Raw genomic sequence first — 20,000 nt, 5'->3', positions numbered from 1 at the left:
TAATTTAGCAAAGGATCTGAGGTGTTCTGATAATTGTCTGTGTGGTTGTGCTAATTGTGTGTTTTGAAACACCGGGCCCCGTTTTCAAAATCATGCTTAAGCAATCGAAAAAAAACTATTGTGTGTTTCATTATAATTATGTTTCAGTCTTCTCATAAAAAAAAAAATCGATTTTTGGGTCTTTTCCTGCCTTTGGTCCGCTTTGCATTCACATCTCAAATGAACCGTAGCAGAGTGAATGAGCTTTCACACCACCCCAAACCAACCGGACTATCCGAGGAAATTAACCAGGGTTCGATTAAAGCTTATTATAGTTTATCACAGTATCATGAGCATGTCTTTGTCAGTGGACACTGGACATGGGTATGGATGGCTCCAGGTGCTGCTGTGTTAAAGTGCACATCTTCAAGTCCACAAATCGGTGAATGAAAGAATGATAGGATCAAATGAAAACTACTTACTAAAAATGGATTAAAAGTACTAAAAACCAACAGAAAATACCAAACACTAACAAACATTCAGCACAGTCAATGGGGATGCTGACATAAAAAAAAAAGTTAAAAAAAACTAAAAAAAACTAAAAAAAAATTTAAACAATTTTTATTTTTTTATTTTTTTACAGGTCCGGGGCTAGGAGAAAAACATCCGGGGCTAAAGCCCCGGAAGCCCAGGGCTAACGACGCCACTGGACCACTGCTATAAAGTATAGATATAGCTCTACAAAGACACATCGGTTTGTCAACAAACCTTGGTCCTCTAGCACCATATTAGACGGCGCCGAACGGTCGTCAAAGTGTTAAAGAGGCCATAGTGTCCCCTGAATCAAGTAAATGGGAGAGAGCAATGGATGAGGAGATGAGGTCCCTAGAGGACAACCACACCTTCACGCTAACCAAGTTACCAGAGGGCAGACAGACAGTTGGAGGAAAATGGGTGTATTCAATCAAGGAGGGTATTGAAGGCCACGATAAGTACAAAGCGAGGTTTGTAGCTAAGGGTTACAGTCAGAGGGAGGGGATAGACTACGGTGAAACATTCTCCCCCACAGCCAATCTGACCAGTATAAGGGTAGTGGTGCAGAAAGCAGCTGAGGCAATTTAATTCTACATCAGATGGATGTGAAAACAGCCTATCTGCACGCACCCATAGATAGGGAGATATACATGGAACAACCTGAGGGTTACGAAAAGAAAGGGGAGACGCTAGTGTGTAAGCTGGAAAAATCCATTTACGGCCTGAAACAGTCTGGGCGAAATTGGAACGAGATGCTTCATACATGCCTTATCGAAGATCACTTCCTACAGAACCCAGTAGACCCCTGTGTTTACTCGAGGGAGTCAGAGGAGTCAGGAAAAGTGATCATCGTCATTTGGGTGGATGATTTGATCATAGCAGCAGACAACACCAGCAGCCTAGCACAGGTGAAAGAGATGCTCTCCACCAGATTCAAAATGAAAGACCTTGGGAGGTTAAAGCATTTTCTAGGTATGGACTTTGAACAGTCTGCCAATTGTGTAAAAATATCCCAGAAGAGATATGTGGAAAATATCCTGAAACGTTTCGACATGCAACAATGTAGATCAAGGGAAACACCATGTGATCAAAAACTAGACTATCAGGAGGATGCTCAGAAACTGACATATGTAAAAATGTATAGAGAAGCTGTGGGTAGCCTCATTTATTTAACAACATGTACCCGCCCTGACCTATGTTTTGTAGTGAGCAAACTGTCACAGCATTTCGCTGACCCCACAGAGGAGCATTGGATCACAGCAAAACATGTTTTTCGTTATCTTAAAGGTACAGCAGACAGACAACTGTGTTTCAGAAAGAGCAGCGAGGGTCTAGGACTTAAAGCCTACAGTGATGCAGACTGGGCAGCTGACACCACAGATAGGAGGAGTACCACCGGATATTGCGTGAGTTTGAACGCAGACAGCTCACTGGTTTCGTGGAAAACAAAGAAGCAGCCCACCGTGGCTTTATCAACTTGTGAAGCCGAATATATGGCTCTAGCTATGACCATACAGGAGTGTATTTATCTGGAACAACTGCTCGAAGGGATGGATACCTATGTATATAAGAAGACTATTGTTTACGAGGACAACCAGGGAACCATTGCGATTGCTAGAAACCCTGTGTGCCGACAGAGATGTAAACATGTCGATATAAAATACCATTTCATCAGATCTGTCATCAGAGAAGAAAGGATGACACTGATTATTGTCCAATGGACGACATGGTAGCAGACGCTATGACGAAACCTGCTTCCAAATTAAAATTGAAGAGATTTGCAGAGGCCATGTTTGGTGTGTAGATATTGACTGCCATACTCTGTTGATGTTTTGGATTATATTATTTCCTTTGTAAAATGTCTTTCGAAGAAGTTCCCCAGTATGCTAATACAAACCTAAGTGGGAGTGTTGAAGTCAGAGGTTCTAGGTAGGATTGTTATTAACTGTCTAACTGTATATATAACTGTTTCCACTAGAGCGTGCTCTAGGCGGAGCTACTCAAGACCCCACCAGGTGGCGAGTATAAATAGATATGTCTCCTCCTACTCGATCTCTCTTCCCCCACCTACCTCTCACGAGAAGGACTCATGTGTTACTGCTCTTACCATGTGAATAAAGAAACCACGCCAGTTAAAGGCGAAAGATAGAAACCATGCCTCTTGACCACATTATTGTCGCCCTATAGCCGGATTCTGTCAACACACCAGAATGCAAGTTCAAGTTTCTTTATTACTTGTCATACAGAAGTACAGAATACTTTTATACAAAATGCTTCTTTCTCTTACGCTCCAGAGATGGTGCTAGACAAAAATAGATAAGTATAAAATAAGTATAGCAAGTATAAAATAGAAGTCAAGTACGTAGACAAAAGTGTTCAGTATATACATATATACAATGTACAATGCAGAGTAGAAGTAACTGGGTTACAATACAATATACTATACAGTGCAAAGCAGAAATGGGATGAGGTACAATTTAGGTACAATTTACAGTAAGGTGTAATGAGGTATGGGTTGTAGAGCAAATTCTTTACCAATAAATATAAAGTGTGTTTAGGTGTAAATTGTACATTGTACATAATTAATCACTGTCTGTGATTAATTATGCGCTACTGTCTACTGTCACTTGGCTTATGCATGGCAGGTATTTGTTCAGTGTGACAACATTTTTGGGGTTTTTCTTTTTTTAAACTTATTAAAAGTGAATGTGTGAGGTTTGCCTCTTCCCTGGACCTTAATCCCCTGTCTCCTCACTTCTCCAGCCCCCACCCTCGCGCTCGTTTACTCTCGTTTGCTCTTCAGCAGCCACACCCTTGGACTACCTGTCATTATGTGTTTGATTGGTCTGGTGCCGAACACACACTTTTAGTTCGAGTATCAATTACCATCACGCACCTGATGTGTATTCTAATTAGTGCCCCTGTGGGCTTTAAGTACCTCGCTCTCCCCTCAGTTCCTGTCGGGTCGTTCCGTATCATATCTCTATCACCAAGACTCCTTCGGGAAGTTCTCTGTCTGAAGGCTCCTATGGGAGTTTTCTGTTTCTGTCTGTTATGCTGTTTTCATCTCCGGTGTGAGATGCGCTCAAGCTTTGGCCACCTGTCGCCGTTTGCCTGGATGGAGACATTGTTCTACGCTCTCTAATCCTCTACGGGAGGTATTCCAGTGTTCCACTTCAGACCTCCGCGCAGCAGACGTCCAGACGCACCATCCAGACTTCCGCCGAGCCTGACGCGCTCTTCACCCCAGACGCGCATCCAGACGCACTCCAGATGCTCATCCAGACCTCCGAGCCTGACGCGCTCTTCACCCCAGACGCGCATCCAGACGCACACCAGACACGCATCCAGACTCCGCGCCAGATGCGCCCTCCGTACCGGCGCGTACTCCAAGCAGACGCGCACCACTCAGACCTCCGCGCCAGATGCGCCCTCCGTACCGGCGCCTACTCCAAGTAGACGCGCACACCTCAGACCTCCGCGCCAGATGCGCCCTCCGTACCGGCGCGTACTCCAAGCAGACGCGCAGACCTCAGACCTCCGCGCCAGATGCGCCCTCCGTACCGGCGCGTACTCCAAGCAGACGCGCACACCTCAGACCTCCGCGCCAGATGCGCTCTCCGAGCCTGCGCCCTCCTACTCCTCCCTGTAAGCAGCTCCAGCCCTCGCCCTGTCCAAGGCCTTGACTCTGTTTCTCTCTGTCCCTGTCCAGTCCTCCTAGTCCTCCCTGTCCCCAGCCCGCCTCCGCGGGCCTCTGTCCCTGTTTTCCCCTCTCTAGTCCTCCTAGTCCTCCCGGTCCAGTCCTTCTAGTCCTCCTAGTCCTCCCTGTCCCCAGCCCGCCTCCGCGGGCCTCTGTCCCTGTTTCCCCACTCTAGTCCTCCTATTCTTCCCTGTCCAGTCCTCCTAGTCCTCCCTGTTCCTGCCCTTGTCCCTTGCCCTGTCCTGTTCCCTTAGCCTTCCCCTTAGCCAGCTCGCCTCTTAAAGGCACTGTGCCTTTCCCATTTCTTGTTTTTCCAGTAATTTGTGTTCTCCCTTAAAGGGACAGTGCCGTTTTCTGTGTGTTTCAATAAATGCCCAGTTCTTGGCTTACTCTCATACCTGTCTTGTGTTGTGCGATTGGGGTCGGTTACAAACCATAACAGAATGTGACACACATTTGGAGAAATAATGAAACATATAAACTAAAACTGTCCAATCATCTTTATTAAACGCACGATTTCTGCTATGTTACTGCTTTCGGTCCAATTATGTTCTCAACTCAAGCAGACCGAGACCACCTCAAACAGGTGGAGCGGGTGTGGATGTTTGGTGCGGACCCCAGTTCCCACATTAATGACCATGGGGGGTAAACACTCCAGGGTTGGTAAATAAGAACGAGCCTATGGTATAATGTTTTTCTGTGCTGTCTTGGCCTCAGGTTTGTGAATGATAGAAGGACGTGGGACATCCACAGGCAGTTCCTCTGGGGACCCGCTCTACTCATTACCCCTGCCTTAGACCAGGTACACACACACACACGCACGCACGCACGCACGCACGCACACACACACACACACACACACACACACACACACACACACACACACACACACACACACACACACACACACACACACACACACACACACACACACACACACACACACACACACACACACACACACACACACACACACACACACACACACACTCACACACATCACACAGACTATGATATATGCTAACACACACAGCATGTGACAAACAGTGAAAGATATCACCCATTCAAACTGTATTGAATAAATGGCTGTCAGTCATTCTCTGCTCTCTGCTCTCTGCTCTGAGAGGCCTCTCCTCCTCTGGCCGTATCCCTCTCTGCTTCTCTCAGCATCACTCGTGTTGGTTGACTGTACGATGGCTGTCTTTTATTGACAGGGAGCCACCCAGGTGGACGGTTATGTTCCCGACGCGCTCTGGTACGACTTCCACACGGTGAGTCAGCAACGACAATGACAACAACGATCGCATCACGAAGCATATCTACAATTACAGTCTGAATGAGGACGGCAACATAAATAACAACAGTGATAATGACAATAACAATAGCAACAGTTATTCAACGATAGTAATCATTACTTCATCTTTTTCCTCCTGGCTATATGACTCATAACATCTGTTTACCACCCACTTCCTGCTCTTACTTCCTGTGTGTCGATAGAATGTTTGAAGAGGTGTTTTTTCTCAGGATTTTGTGAAACATAGTTGCGATCTTCAATAAGCCAGTTTCCCTTTTTCTCAGATCAAAGCCTACACCATGGTGTAGATATAATTGTATCTTTTCAGAGAGTAAAAAAAAACATCTTCAGGTAATCCTTTTTATAAGCCCTGGTTACACATGGTAAATGGACTGCATTTATATAAAAGCACTTTACACTCATGCCTCACATTCACCCATTCACACACACATTCACACATCAATGGCAGAGGCAACCATCCAAAGTCGGCCAGTGTGGAATCTTGATCCAAATGTATATATATATATTGAGGCAAATTTATATACAGTATATCGTTTTTAATTATTATTTTATTTTTATTTTGTTTAATGGTGACATTTGCATGATCAATTTTCTATCGCTCATTGCACGTCACATCAGATCAATTAATAATAATAATAATAATACATCTATTTTATATAGCGCTTTTCCAGGTGCTCAAAGACGCTTTACATGGGCAGGAGAGACAAACTATGGCAATTAACCTTGTCGGAGTGGGCGCCATGTTTGTGACTGTGAGCTAAGCAGGCAACTGGTCCCACATCCCACTCACTCAATACAACATGGGGAGGGGGTGATAGTTTAAGGGTGAAACTTGTTGGTCCCCCCCCCCCCCCCCCCAGAAAAGTGTGGCATATAAATTAGGAACGCCACTGTAGATGGGCATGGCTCACAAGAGAAATAAAACAATAGACAATCGTAACAAAATAATATAAATAACTAAGAACAGAGACAGGTACTGATATAGTCATTCACCATTGAGCTCACAAGTGCTTTCAATTCAGATGGAGTTACCAACTCCTTTAGTTTCAAGTGCTTCTGTAGTCTATTCCAAGCAGAGGGAGCGGATAACATGAAAGCTGTCTTTCCCATCTCTGTCTGAGCATGTGGGGGCAAACAGAAAAAATACATTTTGAGATCTGAGGCTTTAGTTGCTGTTTGATCTCTGTGCAATATATATGCACAGGTAGGCGTGACTTTAGCCAGAATATCTTTATAATAATAATACAACTTTATTTGTATTGCACATTTCATACAGAAACTGCAGCTCAAAGTGCTTCACAACAGAAAGAAGACAGGCATAAAATGAGCACATAAAGTGCAGACATCCCAACAGGCCACCTTGTTTATGGTTTATGGTAAAAATAGACAATAATCGAAAGAGTAAGATAGAATAAACAGAGTAAAATAGTGCAATAAATAGTAGAATATAATAGACATGAAATTAGCACGTAAAGTGCAAACATATATAATCACAGTTTTTTTTACACTTTTTATACTTCTGGATTACTGTTCAACAGTTCAAAGTCGTATTTACCTTCTCTGTTTAGTATCCACAAACCTGACAGTCTTCCCTCCTGTTTGATACCCACTTTGACCCTTTATAGATAAATATATACCAGTATGGCTCAGCCTATGGACAGAGACTCCCAACGTGCCCTCGAATACCGTGTGCGGTGATGAGTGAGGGTTTCATTGCGGGGCAAAACAGTGGCTCAGGAGGGAGATTGGTCGTCTGGTGATCGCAATGTTCTCTGGTTCGATTCCAGCTCTTCCCGGCAACGCGTCAAAGTGTTGAGTAACACTTTGCACTGTATAGCACTGTATTTTAATGCCATTATTATGTCACACTTAACATACTGTCTGACTAGCTGGACACAAGCCTCCTGTACAACATTACGATCTGTACAGGTAGTTTACCATCAGGCTGTGAAAGTTCTGGACAGGAAAACAAACAGCCACCACCATTGTTATAGCATAGCAAACCAGAACCTACTGAGCTGGGACAATCTTGTCAAATTCAAAGATGCCTGCCTTACCTATAAAATCCTACATGGCTTGGCTTCTCCCCCCCTCTGTACTTTCATAAAACAGAAAGCATCTGCTGATAGATATACCAGGTCTGTAGTCAGAGGGGACTGTGTAGTCCCAAACAGGAGGTCTGCTTTTAGTCAGACAGCCTTTTCCGTGAGAGCAGCCCACACCTGGAACAGTCTGCCAACACGGCTCAGGGAGTATCAAAGTTACATCTCATTTAAAACTAACTTAAAATCATGGTTGAGAGATGGTCAAGTGTGCGACCATTTTAACTGAGGGGTTGTATTTTAATGTATTTATTTGTATGTATTTTAGTGTATTGTAACCTATACTGATTCCTACTGTGTTTTAATTATTGTACTATGTTTTTTAACTGATGGGTTGTATTTTAATGTATTTATTTGTATGTATTTTAGTGTATTGTAACCTATACTGATTCCTACTGTGTTTTAATTATTGTACTATGTTTTAATTATTGTTGTGCTCATGTCACCTGCCCCAGAGACTACAGTTGAAAATTAGCCAACTTGGCTAAACTGGCATATTTACAGTCAAATGTTCCTTAATATGCACTGTCTCTGTATTTTAAACCAATAAATACAAAATACTTATCCCCTAACTGCTCCTGATGAGCAGGTTGGCACCTTGCATGGTCGCCTCCACTGTCGGTATGTGAATGTGTGAGTGAATGGGTGAATCTGAGGCATATACGTTATTAGTGCTTTGGGTAAACGCTGTATATGAATGCAGTCCAGTCACCATCCATTCAACACACTGTGATAAATCTGACATGATGAGCCTCATACAACAGATCTTCAGGACTCAAAGGAGGAGCGGGTCTTGTTTCTGAAATAGAACCCCTCACTTCAACCTCAGTTAATTTTTCACAATTACCAACATGTGGTTTACTGGATAAGAAAGACAAGTCGTCACGTCAAATACCAAGATTTTCCTAATTCAGTGCAAACTCCAATCCAGCAGTGAGGTAATGTAGGGTTCCATGAATAGTAACAATTCAAAACAACAAGAGTATCAAAAGTGTTGTCGGGGTTCTTCCCAGCATGTGAGAACAGCACTAACTTGACACTCGCTGCGTGGTCTCTCTCATGTAGCAGATTAGACAACTCAGCAGTGATCCAGGGATTCTCACAGCCTTCACTCTGTACTTACACATTATATTATATTTTGCTGTCATCTTTGATTGAAGTTCAAATTCAAGTCCCTCCCGATAACAATTAATATTGTTTAATTTAAAACACATCAGATAAAAAGAAATCGTTGTGTATATAATCCATTTTATGTCTGTACATACTGTACCTTCATTTAATCATTTTTACATATCTGTAGATACTATATATATCTGTACATATCCCTTACCTACTCTTACTAGTTACACTGCTGGTCAGTACGACGTACTTCCATAGTGTCTTTTTACCTGTATCACTGTACATATTAATACTACAAATCTGTACATACATCTCATTAGCACTAATACTCAGTAGTATTCATTGGGGTGTAATGGTACACAGAAGCCACGGTTCAGTACGTACCTCGGTATTGGGGTCACGGTTCGGTACGAGTTCGATACAACAGAAAAAATATATTTATAATAATTATTATTAACACATTGGTCGCCAAAAACGGCGTAAGTCGTTATTGCCCGCCATGCGTTGAACGCCAACAACGGCGTAAATCGTTTTTGGGATCAATATTAAATTTTTTCGCCATGGCATTCATAATTCATCCAGCCTCCCTCCGGACTGCAGCGGCACCCTGTCTGAGATTGCAACGCCTCAATACCGCCACCTGGTGGATGGTCGGGCGAGTTCCACTCACAGCAAAACCGGAAGTGGCCATCGGTGCATCGAGGAAATCCCTACGGCAGTCATATCTTGTTACGTGGATCCAGACAAACACTAGAGTGCATTTGGATCGCTTTCTAAACGCAATAATCAATATGATTTCTGCGTTTATTGCGCCATACAAACCGGAAATGGATGTAGGAGATCGACGTCAAATAATTGGGATATTTTTCCTCCAGTCTCATCGGCGAATGGTAAGAGGAATATAACATTATTTTCAGCCCGATTGTTTATTCATTTCACTGCAAACCATCTGCTCAACATATCAACCCATACTAAATAAAGCCGTTACTGACGATCAAGGAATTATAAAGGACCCCCCCCCCTTTCCTTCATGCATGATGAAGCATAATGTATACCGATCATATACATTTGAATTTTTTAATATAGCGTGTATAGGAAAGAAACGGCAATCGCCAACTAGCGTTTTTGGAATTACAGCAGAAAAGCTTAAAAACATACTTATATTCTCGAAGGTATTAACACAACAATGTATGAATGAAAAAATATAACGTTCCCACATCCGGAACGATAGATAATCGATGTTGAATGGACCATAGTAATGTCAATATAGCAATAGAATTTAAAAAGTTATAGCCCTGCAAAGAAGGTAAACATCTCCATAGGCTTTCAACGGTGGCAGACTGGGTAAAATGATGGGCACAACCCCCGGTGCCCAATGTGTTAATATACATTTTCTTTTATTCGTTTTTTATTTTTTTAAAAAGGTTTAATTTATATATTATATTTATGATCATTATTATTTATTATTATTAAATAGAATAATTTTCTATAGGCTTGTCGCGGTAGTCAGTGATACTGGTGTCATTCTGTGTTCAGGCATCCACTTGCCTACTGCCCCTTTAACAACTTATCCTTGCTAAGTTTCACTTTCACTTCTAGAGAGTATTTAACTTCACGACAAGACTGAATAAACACAGTGGAGCTCAGATGATCTGTCCGGAAAAGTATGTTTATTTTTTTTATTTGATTGTGCGTGTGAGTCCGGCAGGGGAGAATGTTGATGTGTTTGTTGGCGCGCGTGTGTGTGTCGGCGACGCGTGTGTGTTTCTTTCCATTGGTTTCATTTGGTTAACGTTATTGGGCGAACAAGAAAACAAAAGAAAACTAAAATTGTATTGACCCTGCAGCTGTTCCAATGTAAATGTGCCTTTCTCCGTGCACTTTCGCCGCTCTGAAGTCTGACTTGGTGTGCCCGGCCACGCGCTGTTCTCGCATGGACCTCGCGAGTGCCTGCATGTGGGACTGGTGTGACTGCACTGTGGGGCGTATTCGTCGTATGGGCGCGCGTACCGCACCGTGATGGCCGTACCGTAAATTCGCGGGACGAATACACGTACCGTTACACCCTATTTTATACCCAGTTTAATCACCTATACATTGTATATTACTAGGGATGTTCGATGTTGGCTTTTTTACTGATATACTGATATTGTCCAACTCTTAATTTCCGATACCGATATCAACCGATATCAACCGATACCGATATATGCAGGGTTTCCCCCCCCAAAAAACAGAACAATTTCAGGTAATTAAGATTACATATCTCTTGTCGTGGAATTGACACAACATTATGCATACTTTTGACAATAAAAAAAATCAGAATGTGTTCTTACTTGCTTGCATGGGTAAATAAAGGTTAAATAAATTTTTTTTAACCGATACCGATCATTTCCGATATCACATTTTAATAATAATAATAATAATAATAATAATAATAATAATAATAATAATAATAATAATAATAATAATAATAATAATAATAATAATAATAATAATAATAATAATAATAATAATAATAATAATAATAATAATAATAATAATAATAATAATAATAATAATAATAATAATAATAATAATAAATTGGATTTTAAGAGAGAAGCGCCTTTCTCAGACTCAAGGACACTGTACAAGGAAAGGGTAAAAGATGAATATATGTGTATAGTAACAACAGGAAAAAACAAATAAGATAAAAAAAGGAAGCAAGGTCCTGTCCAATTGGATGAAGTGGTTGAAATGAACAAACAAAAAACTGAAAACAAAACAAAAACAAACAAACAACAAAACAAAACAAAACAACGGGATCTGTGGCTTAAAATAGTCGGGTGGGCTACTTGGGAGCAGGGCCGTGTTGCGTGAAGGTAAGTGTGAACATGTGGGTTTTTAGGTGGGTTTTGAAGAGGTTGATGGTGTCAGAGCCTCGGATGGAAGGGGAGAGGGAGTTCCACAGCCTGGGGGCAGCTACAGTGTGGAACGCCTGGTGCGGGGGATGGTGAGGAGGTCGGAGTTGGAGGAGCGGAGGCCTAGTGCTGGAGTGTAGGGGTGGAGTAGGTTGGTCAGGTAGGAAGGGGCCAACCCGTGCAGGGATTTGTAGGTGAGGAGGAGGATCTTGTAGGGGATTCGGTAGTTGATGGCCAGTGGAGTTTTTGCAGGGTGGGGGTGATGTGCTGCCAGGGTTTGGTGCACGTGAACGCGCTCGCAGCAGAGTTTTGGACGTACTGTAAGCGATCCAGAACCTTCTTAGAAGCACCAAGAAGGATTCCGTTACAGTAGTCGAGGCGGGAAGTGATGAAGGCGTGAATGAGTGTTTCCGCTGAGGTGTCGGAGAGTGAGGGGCGGAGGCGGGAAATACTTCTGAGGTGGAAGAAGGCGGATCTGGTGACAGACTTGACGTGAGGGTGAAATGAGAAGGTTGAGTCCAGTATTACGCCCAGGTTCCTTACCTCCGTGGAGGGGCAGATGAAGTAGCCATCCACGGAGAGAACAAGGTGGTCGATCTTTTGGAGGAGGGCTGGGGAGGCTACAACTATTAATTCTTTAATTCATTAATTCATTAATTAATGCCAATATCGGCCGATAATATCGGACATCCCTATATATTACTATTGCACTTTGCTGTTACATTTGCACTCTGGTGGGATGACAAACTTACTTTTGTTGTACTATACCTGTGCTGTATAATTACAATACATTTGAATCTAATACAATATATTATTCTGGGTAACTTTTTTAAACATTCCCTTGTACTTTTGTCACTTTTCAGGCTGAGAATGTTGGTGTGCGTGGCCAGGTTGTTACCATGCCAACCCCTCTGAACCACATCAACCTCCATGTTAGAGGAGGATACATCCTGCCCTGGCAGAAACCTGAGAACAACACGTTCTACAGGTCAGCACACAAACACACATACAACCACACATACAACCACACACACACACGCACACACGCATGCACGCACGCACGCACGCACACACACGCACACACACACACACACACACACACGCACATTTTAATATCTATATTTGTGTTAATATTTTTACAAAGATCCTTGACCATTCTTGAACATTCCTTGAACACAAACAATGATGGATGCACAAACCTTTGGGATCTCAAAACAACAGTCTGAGTCTATGGATACAGGATGTGCATCTGGGAGATATTATGCACATCAGATACATCCAGTAAGCTTTCAGGAGTTTCTTGAAACACATGTGGGATGCATTGGTATGGAATGGGAGGATCTGTGGGAGAAACATTGCCTGGACAACCTGTCGCTAGTGTTCGTTCTCACTCTCATTCTCTTGTTAGTGTCTGATCATTTTAATTTAGTGATTCATGGGTCTGGTCAGGATCTGTGATTGGATCTACAGGGCTGTCCCTAAACAATGGCATAGGGACGCAGTGCCACTATGACAACGCACCAGCGCCACCATGTGTTTAATTGTTGTACATTTTTGTGAAAGTAAATAATATTTACTTTTTTAAAGTTTTTAAGTTAAGTTGCAGGAAATATTATAAATAACTTCTCTTAAACTACTGTTCGTGATTCTGCCTAAAGTCAGGGCAGTGTGAGTGTTTCTCTTGCATTTGAGTTAAGTTTTGTTTTTTCCAGAAGAATGGGAGGAGCAGAGCCCAATACGCTTTTCTCTCTCTCTCTCTCTCTCTCTCTCTCTCTCTCTCTCTCTCTCTCTCTCTCTCTCTCTCTCTCTCTCTCTCTCTCTCTCTCTCTCTCTCTCTCTCTCTCTCTCTGTGTTCAATGATTTGTAAGTAGCCAAACGTTACACTATGAAAACAAACTGGATTGTTGACAATAATAAATATTTCACTTCATTAGCAGCAACTATTCTAAAATGATTAAGTGTGCTATAAGCTATTATGTGTGTATGTATGTATGTATGTATGTATGTATGTATGTATGTATGTATGTATGTATGTATGTATGTATGTATGTATGTATGTATGTATGTATGTATGTATGTATGTATGTATGTATGTATGTATGTATGTATGTGTAACTGAGGGGTTACAAAACCCTGACTGTATTAAAGATTGTGATAGATTAAACCACTGCTAATTATTATTATTATTACTTGCCAGACAGTACAGTTATAATATGACAGACACTCAGAATAAGACGGCACGGTGACAAAGAAATATCATTTATAGTATTTATTATTATGCAGTAATTGTACAGAATGGGAATTAATGGTCGCGCTTGTATGGCGAAGAATATGAATAAAGTCAGTGAGTAGCAAAGTCAGTTGGAATGAATAATTCCTAAGCTGGGATACTAGACTAAACGCCGCCTGGCGTGGGATGGCACTATAGGGGCAAACGATGGTACCGCTGGAGACAGGGGGTATCCTCCCAGAGATGTAAGCTCTGGAGGAAGGAAGAATGTTCGGATACTCAGTCTGTTCACTTGAAGAAAAGGGGTTCTCGTATAGATCCAGTCCTTATAATCCAAATGCTCAGCAGCAAAGCAATAGCTGTAATCCAATTGCTCGATAACAATGATGATAGCCAGCTAGCTTCGGTCCTCGAAGCTAGCCCGAGGTAAGATCTTCAAGGTGGTTAAATCCAAACGACAGTGGGTATTAACGAGGCTCTTCTCCACGGTAGTACGTTCCACAATCACTATAATCCAACCAATACTGGTTCTGCAATCGCCGCAGTAGGTTCCAATATGCACATGTCCAGTAGGTCCACGACTAGGCCCTCCTCGTGTACTGGCACTAATTACTAAGTCCACGCACACTTGCTAAGGTTTTACACTAGTTACTAAACGAACGAACTGCTTGGTAATGCTGCACACCGAACGAACTGCTATAACACGATTCACACTAAATGACAACTCTTTACTTCACATTAAGCTAAGTCGAACTTGACGTTACTGCATTAGCTCTGACACTTTTACTTATTCACGTTAGGTTCACAACACTCTGTTTAGACGAACTGCTTGCACTAACACTGTTTCACCGAACTGCTACTGTTCGCACCTTCCACGATATATATACTTAAGTGGCTTTCTAGTGCCAAGCCTCAGCTCTCGTCTGGAATCAATGCGCCGGCACCAGGCATGTCCCAACATGCCCAGACTCGCCTTTGAACCTGACTTCAGGGGCGCGGTGCCTGGCGCCGATAACGTCAAGGGCATTATCCAATGAGGAAAGTGAATATTACTAGGATTCAAACGCAGGCTTAAAGGGATATAGCTTATATATATAATATAATATACAAGTTATATAAAACAATAAAACGTAGATTCTCAGCTTTAATCTGGCCCTTCACAACAGTATGTATGTATGTATGTATGTATGTATGTATGTATGTATGTATGTATGTATGTATGTATGTATGTATGTATGTATGTATGTATGTATGTATGTATGTATGTATGTATGTATGTATGTATGTATGTATGTATGTATGTATGTATGTATGTATGTATGTATGTATGCATGCATGTGTGTGTTCGTATGTGTGTGTGTGTGCGTGCATGACATGGATTAGGCCAATTAGCTTCAACAATCCTGATTCCTGAGCCTATTTTATTCAAAATGAAGATATTAATTTAGATGTACAGTATATATATATAATTTGTGTATATAATTGTATCTCCTGTGCTGGCACAAGCACTGACATAGTGTGGGGTGGAAAGATAACACATAAAATATACACATGGAGATATACTAAAAAGCTATGGCCAGTAAAACATTTTATTTACTCTGGGTATTCAGTAGGTGGTGTCAGAGAGGCAACTACCCATGTGACCTAATGATAGTAGTAACGTTTGTAAATGTTCAATTGCACATTGAATCAATTGTTGTAAATTAATCGCTTAGAGTAATCGACTAATTCATTAAATAATAGTTGGTTGGAGCCCTAATACACAGTACTTAAATAAATAACAAATTTGGAACTTACCCTTGTGTTTGCTATTTTATTGAAGTTATGTTTTTAAGTCGCAGGAATTTAGAGCAAATGGCTTTCTTTATAGCAAATAATTTTTGCCTCCTAGATGGGGGGCACTGCCCTCCCGACCACCCCCAATTGCGACTCAAAACCATCTGATTTGAAAGCCCTGGTCGCTGGTCTACTTTCTTGGATATATCAGTAATTGTATAGTTCCCTGGACCATTAACATTTAAACCTCATGACCAATCGTTAGGTAAGGTGCTACATGTAAACACTGATGGCATCTGGCACGTATTGCAAGTCCAGTTAAAGTACTTGATTCTTGCGCCTTCGATCAGCCTCCTGAGAGGAAAGCACTTGCGGTTCCATAAATGGCAAATAGTCCAAACAGTCCAATGATTAAGACATTGATTAACATGGTCCCATGAGTAACACAGGAAAGAAACTATGGGACTGAGCCTGAGCCAGTTATAAGAGGTAGTTTCACCTAAATCTGTCTAAAGATAAACATGTTGAGAATGGCCCATACAATCTAGATCATAGACATCAAGATCCCTTGCATGTATTACACACAGAATACGAGCTGCTACCCTCACATAGGTGCTTCAGATCGCCCGAGTGGAAACTGAAAAGATTAAAAACTTCAGAACGTGCCACATTCAAGAAGCCTACTTAACAAGGATAGAAAATGTGTGGTCAAACCTACATGGGATAGTGCAATATAACAGGCCTGTGCAATACAATTAATTACATACTTTATCTGATGTGTTGTCTGTTTGTCTGTCTATGCTGTAACATTATCTTCTATGTTTCCTTTTTTGTAACATAGTACAAAGTAAATGTCTGTACTAGGGATGCTCGATATTGGCTTTTTTACCGATACCGATATACCGATATTGTCCAACTCTTAATTTCCGATACCGATATCAACCGATACCGATATATGCAGGGTTTCCCCCCCCAAAAAACTGAATAATTTCAGGTAATTAACATTACATATCTCTTGTCATGTAATTAACACAACATTATGCATACTTTGACAATAAATAAAACAATAATTTGTTCTTACTTGCTTGCCTGGGTAAATAAAGGTTAAATAAATGTAGAAAATATATATATATATATTTGTGAAAACCGATACCGATATTTTTCGATATCACATTTTTATGCCAATATCGGCTGATAATATCGGTAGGCCGATAATATCGGACATCCCTAGTCTGTACCAACAACAACCAAATATCTTATCTTATCTTATTTTACCTAATCTTATCTTATCTTATCGTAATATAGTATGTACAATAAATTAAAACAACTGCAGAGTATGGTGGAATGGTTGGTGATTAAGGCTTTTAAATGACCAAAATATAGCAACATATTGAATTTCAGAGTTTGTTGTATGATATTCCATGTTGTATGATATTCCAGGAGCACAGAAGGTGAAAGCAGATTACTCGAGTTTAGTACAAACTCTAGGTGCTTTACGTGTAAGAGCCAATCATTGGATTGTGAACTATAGGGTCCAGATGTCCACTCCAACAGTGAAGTGAGATAATTTGGGCAATCTCCAATTATGGCTTTATATAGAAACAGATGCCAATGCAGCTCTCACCTCTCTGCTAGGAGGACCATTCAGCCCTATTATACACAATGGTCAGTAACATAACCATCACCGTTGATACATCTAATGGCTGGATGATATATTGTGGTGGCAGTTTTAAATCACTGTAGCTTCTTCATCAGTTAACTACTTTGAATAATTTAGTTTCGGTAGTTCTATTTCATTATGGCTGCCGCTCAGCATCATTCTGCACGCACTTCACTTCGTGCACGAGCACTGAATAAAAAATTCCACAATGTACCTTTACATCCCAACATTCGTCTGGCCACACCCCTATCCGCTTACCTTCATAAGCAGGTGTGTGGTCACCTACTCGCCTCCTTCTTCACTTTCACCACAAGGAAGTGCCTTCGGTAGATCCCACACTTGACGAGGTTGTTAGCTGAAGAAAGTAGAGACGTGTTTACATTTTTTCTTGTTTTTTTCTTCTCTCATATATTCGAAAGAAAAAAGCTAAGTCATAATGTCTACTTCGGAGGGTCGCGCTCGCAACGCCACTCTTCACCAGCGGTTCTCCATTGCCGCCTCTGTCGTGCGTCTTGGAGCGGGGTTGAGGCCTCTCTCCTGGTCGGCAGCCACGCCTGGTAGGCGTCCGATGGGTAGTTTGCCTCTCCAAGGAGCTGGTCTCCTGTGCGATGGCCTGGTTCCGGCTCTGGTTCCTCTGCTTCCGGGGAGTCGTCCGCTGTTGGGCGGCCGACTCCTTTGGTTGCGGGGGATTTGAGACGCAAACTTTTTTCGTCGGCTCGCTCCCGTCGCAAGATGGTGGCTTGCAGACGCGAACGGCCTGGTTTTGGTGAGTTGCTGGAGCCAGATGAGGATGCGTCAATCTCTACATGCCCGATGGAGACAGAGGACTACATGATAGAGGCGGGCGGGTTCTTGTTTGAAGGCCCGGTGGAGACGTGTCCCCTGCCTGTCCAGGTAACACTGGAGGGGGGGGAGATGTCTCCTTGAGGTTCCCCGCCCGCAGATGTTGGGTTAGAACCTCCGACTCGGCGGCGGGATGCCCTGCTATCAGCCACATCAGAATGTGGCTCCTTGACCAGTAGTCTGCTGTATGTGAGGGACGCGGGCTCGGAGGAGGAAAGTATGCAGGGGGAACTGCATGCTTTGTTTCCCGAGCTCATGGCGGCGGCGGCAGTCGCAAACGGCGTGCCGCTGCCGCAGCCACTGCCTGTTCCTGTCCCTGATGATCTCATAGGTCATCTATGGCAACGTCGCCCGGTGAGAGGGGTGGACGTTGTCTACCCATTTTTCCCCTCAATGGCGGCCTATGTCCGTCAGGGCCAGGTGGTCTCCCACATCATAGGCCTTACTCCTGCCTACGTGCAAGTCACGTGGGTGGCGGGTTTGGTCAACGGCATGAAGGAGGGCATGCCACGGCTTGATAGGCCGATGGCGGCGCTCCTTTGTCCGGAGGTGGTGTGGGAGCCGTTACGGAAGCCGGTTCCCCAAGGGAAATCGGTGAGGCGGTTGGCATATTGGAGCGACCAGTCATTTATCACCGGAACACAATCTCTAGCTGCCGCGTCTAACATTGCGCAGCTGGCAAGATTCATGTCCGGGATATTGACGGGCGGCACGGAGCTGACTGATTTACAGCATGATCAGCTCGCCCAGGCGGCAGGAGCCATCCTGCATCTGACTCAGCCGCAGGCTATAGCCGCTGGGAAAGTGCGCGCCCTGGCCACTCTGATCCAGCGCCACCTTTGGCTGGAGCAGGCGTGTGTGCCGGAGAAGAAGAGGACTCCACTTCTGACGGCACCCCTCTCCGATGCTGGACTATTCGGGACGGCACTGCAGCTGATGACCTCAACCTGCAGGGAGATGCAGGAGGAACGCTCCGTGCTCCAGCCTCATTTCCCCCCGCCCGATGTTGCCGGTGGAGTCAGACGGCTGCCGCGTCGTCGAGGTTCCTCCGCTGTGGCCGCCGCTGCCACCACCGCCACTGCTGGACCTTCAGCGACCTTCAGCGTGTCCTCACCCTTCGCTGGGGTGCGGCAGAGACTGACGGATGAACAAGACCCAGGGCCAGCGGTGAGGCAGGGAGTGCTCCCTCTTCACCAGGACACAGCGGCGTGTCCTCACCCTTCGCTGGGGTGCGGCAGAGACTATGACGGATGAATGGGTTATACTGAATGAAAAAAAAGAAAAGAGTAAAATCTTGTAATGGTGATTTCATTGAGGTGTGGGGTATTGTGTTGGGTACTGCGGGGATTTGAGTACTGGTTAGCGGGTATTGGAGTGGAGCTAGCAGTTAGCGTAGCGTCGGCCGGTGGTTAGGTGTAGCCACCGGTAGCGTCGTGTAGCTAGCTGCGCCTAGCATCGTAACCGGTGGATAGGCGACTGTCTCTGTTGTGAGAGGGCGCCTCTCTGTCGGCCTGGAACAGGAGGACGCGGGCAACCTGGAACCAAGGTATTTGTATGGGACTATGGGTAATTGGTGGTTGTCGTCTCCTGTGGCCTGACTGAGAGGGTTGCAGCCCGTAACCAATAAGAGCACTCACGGGCTAGCAGGAGCGTGGCGTCGTTACCGGTGGTTAGGCCATAGCCACCGGAAGCGTCGCATGGCTAGCTGCTGCCCTAGCTTTGCTGCGGGGGGGGGGGGGGTAATCTTGTTGACTGTTGACTGGGATTTGGGTCGGGTGGGTCCGTTCAGCTGTCACTCAACACTCCGCCATCCCGGCGCTGGCGGACGCGCCAGCCACGGGTTGA

General features: G+C 43.6%; 1 protein-coding gene across 1 annotated transcript in view; it reads left to right on the top strand.

Moving 5' to 3' along the window:
- Window positions 1-20,000, top strand: part of si (sucrase-isomaltase) — a gene marked incomplete at its 5' end in the record, with an annotated part of 323,712 nt that overhangs the window by 256,831 nt on the left and 46,881 nt on the right. Inside the window, 3 exons of the mRNA XM_084309006.1 lie at window positions 4,931-5,015; window positions 5,428-5,484; window positions 12,510-12,634. Of these exons, the coding sequence (XP_084165132.1) occupies window positions 4,931-5,015; window positions 5,428-5,484; window positions 12,510-12,634 (267 nt within the window). The remainder of the gene's footprint in view (window positions 1-4,930; window positions 5,016-5,427; window positions 5,485-12,509; window positions 12,635-20,000) is intronic.

The sequence above is a fragment of the Notolepis coatsorum genome (assembly GCF_963971535.1).
Source record: "Notolepis coatsorum genome assembly, chromosome: 1".
Lineage (NCBI taxonomy): Eukaryota > Metazoa > Chordata > Actinopteri > Aulopiformes > Paralepididae > Notolepis > Notolepis coatsorum.
Note: the sequence above shows the minus strand (reverse complement) of the source record. Positions and strands in the feature narration are given on the sequence as shown.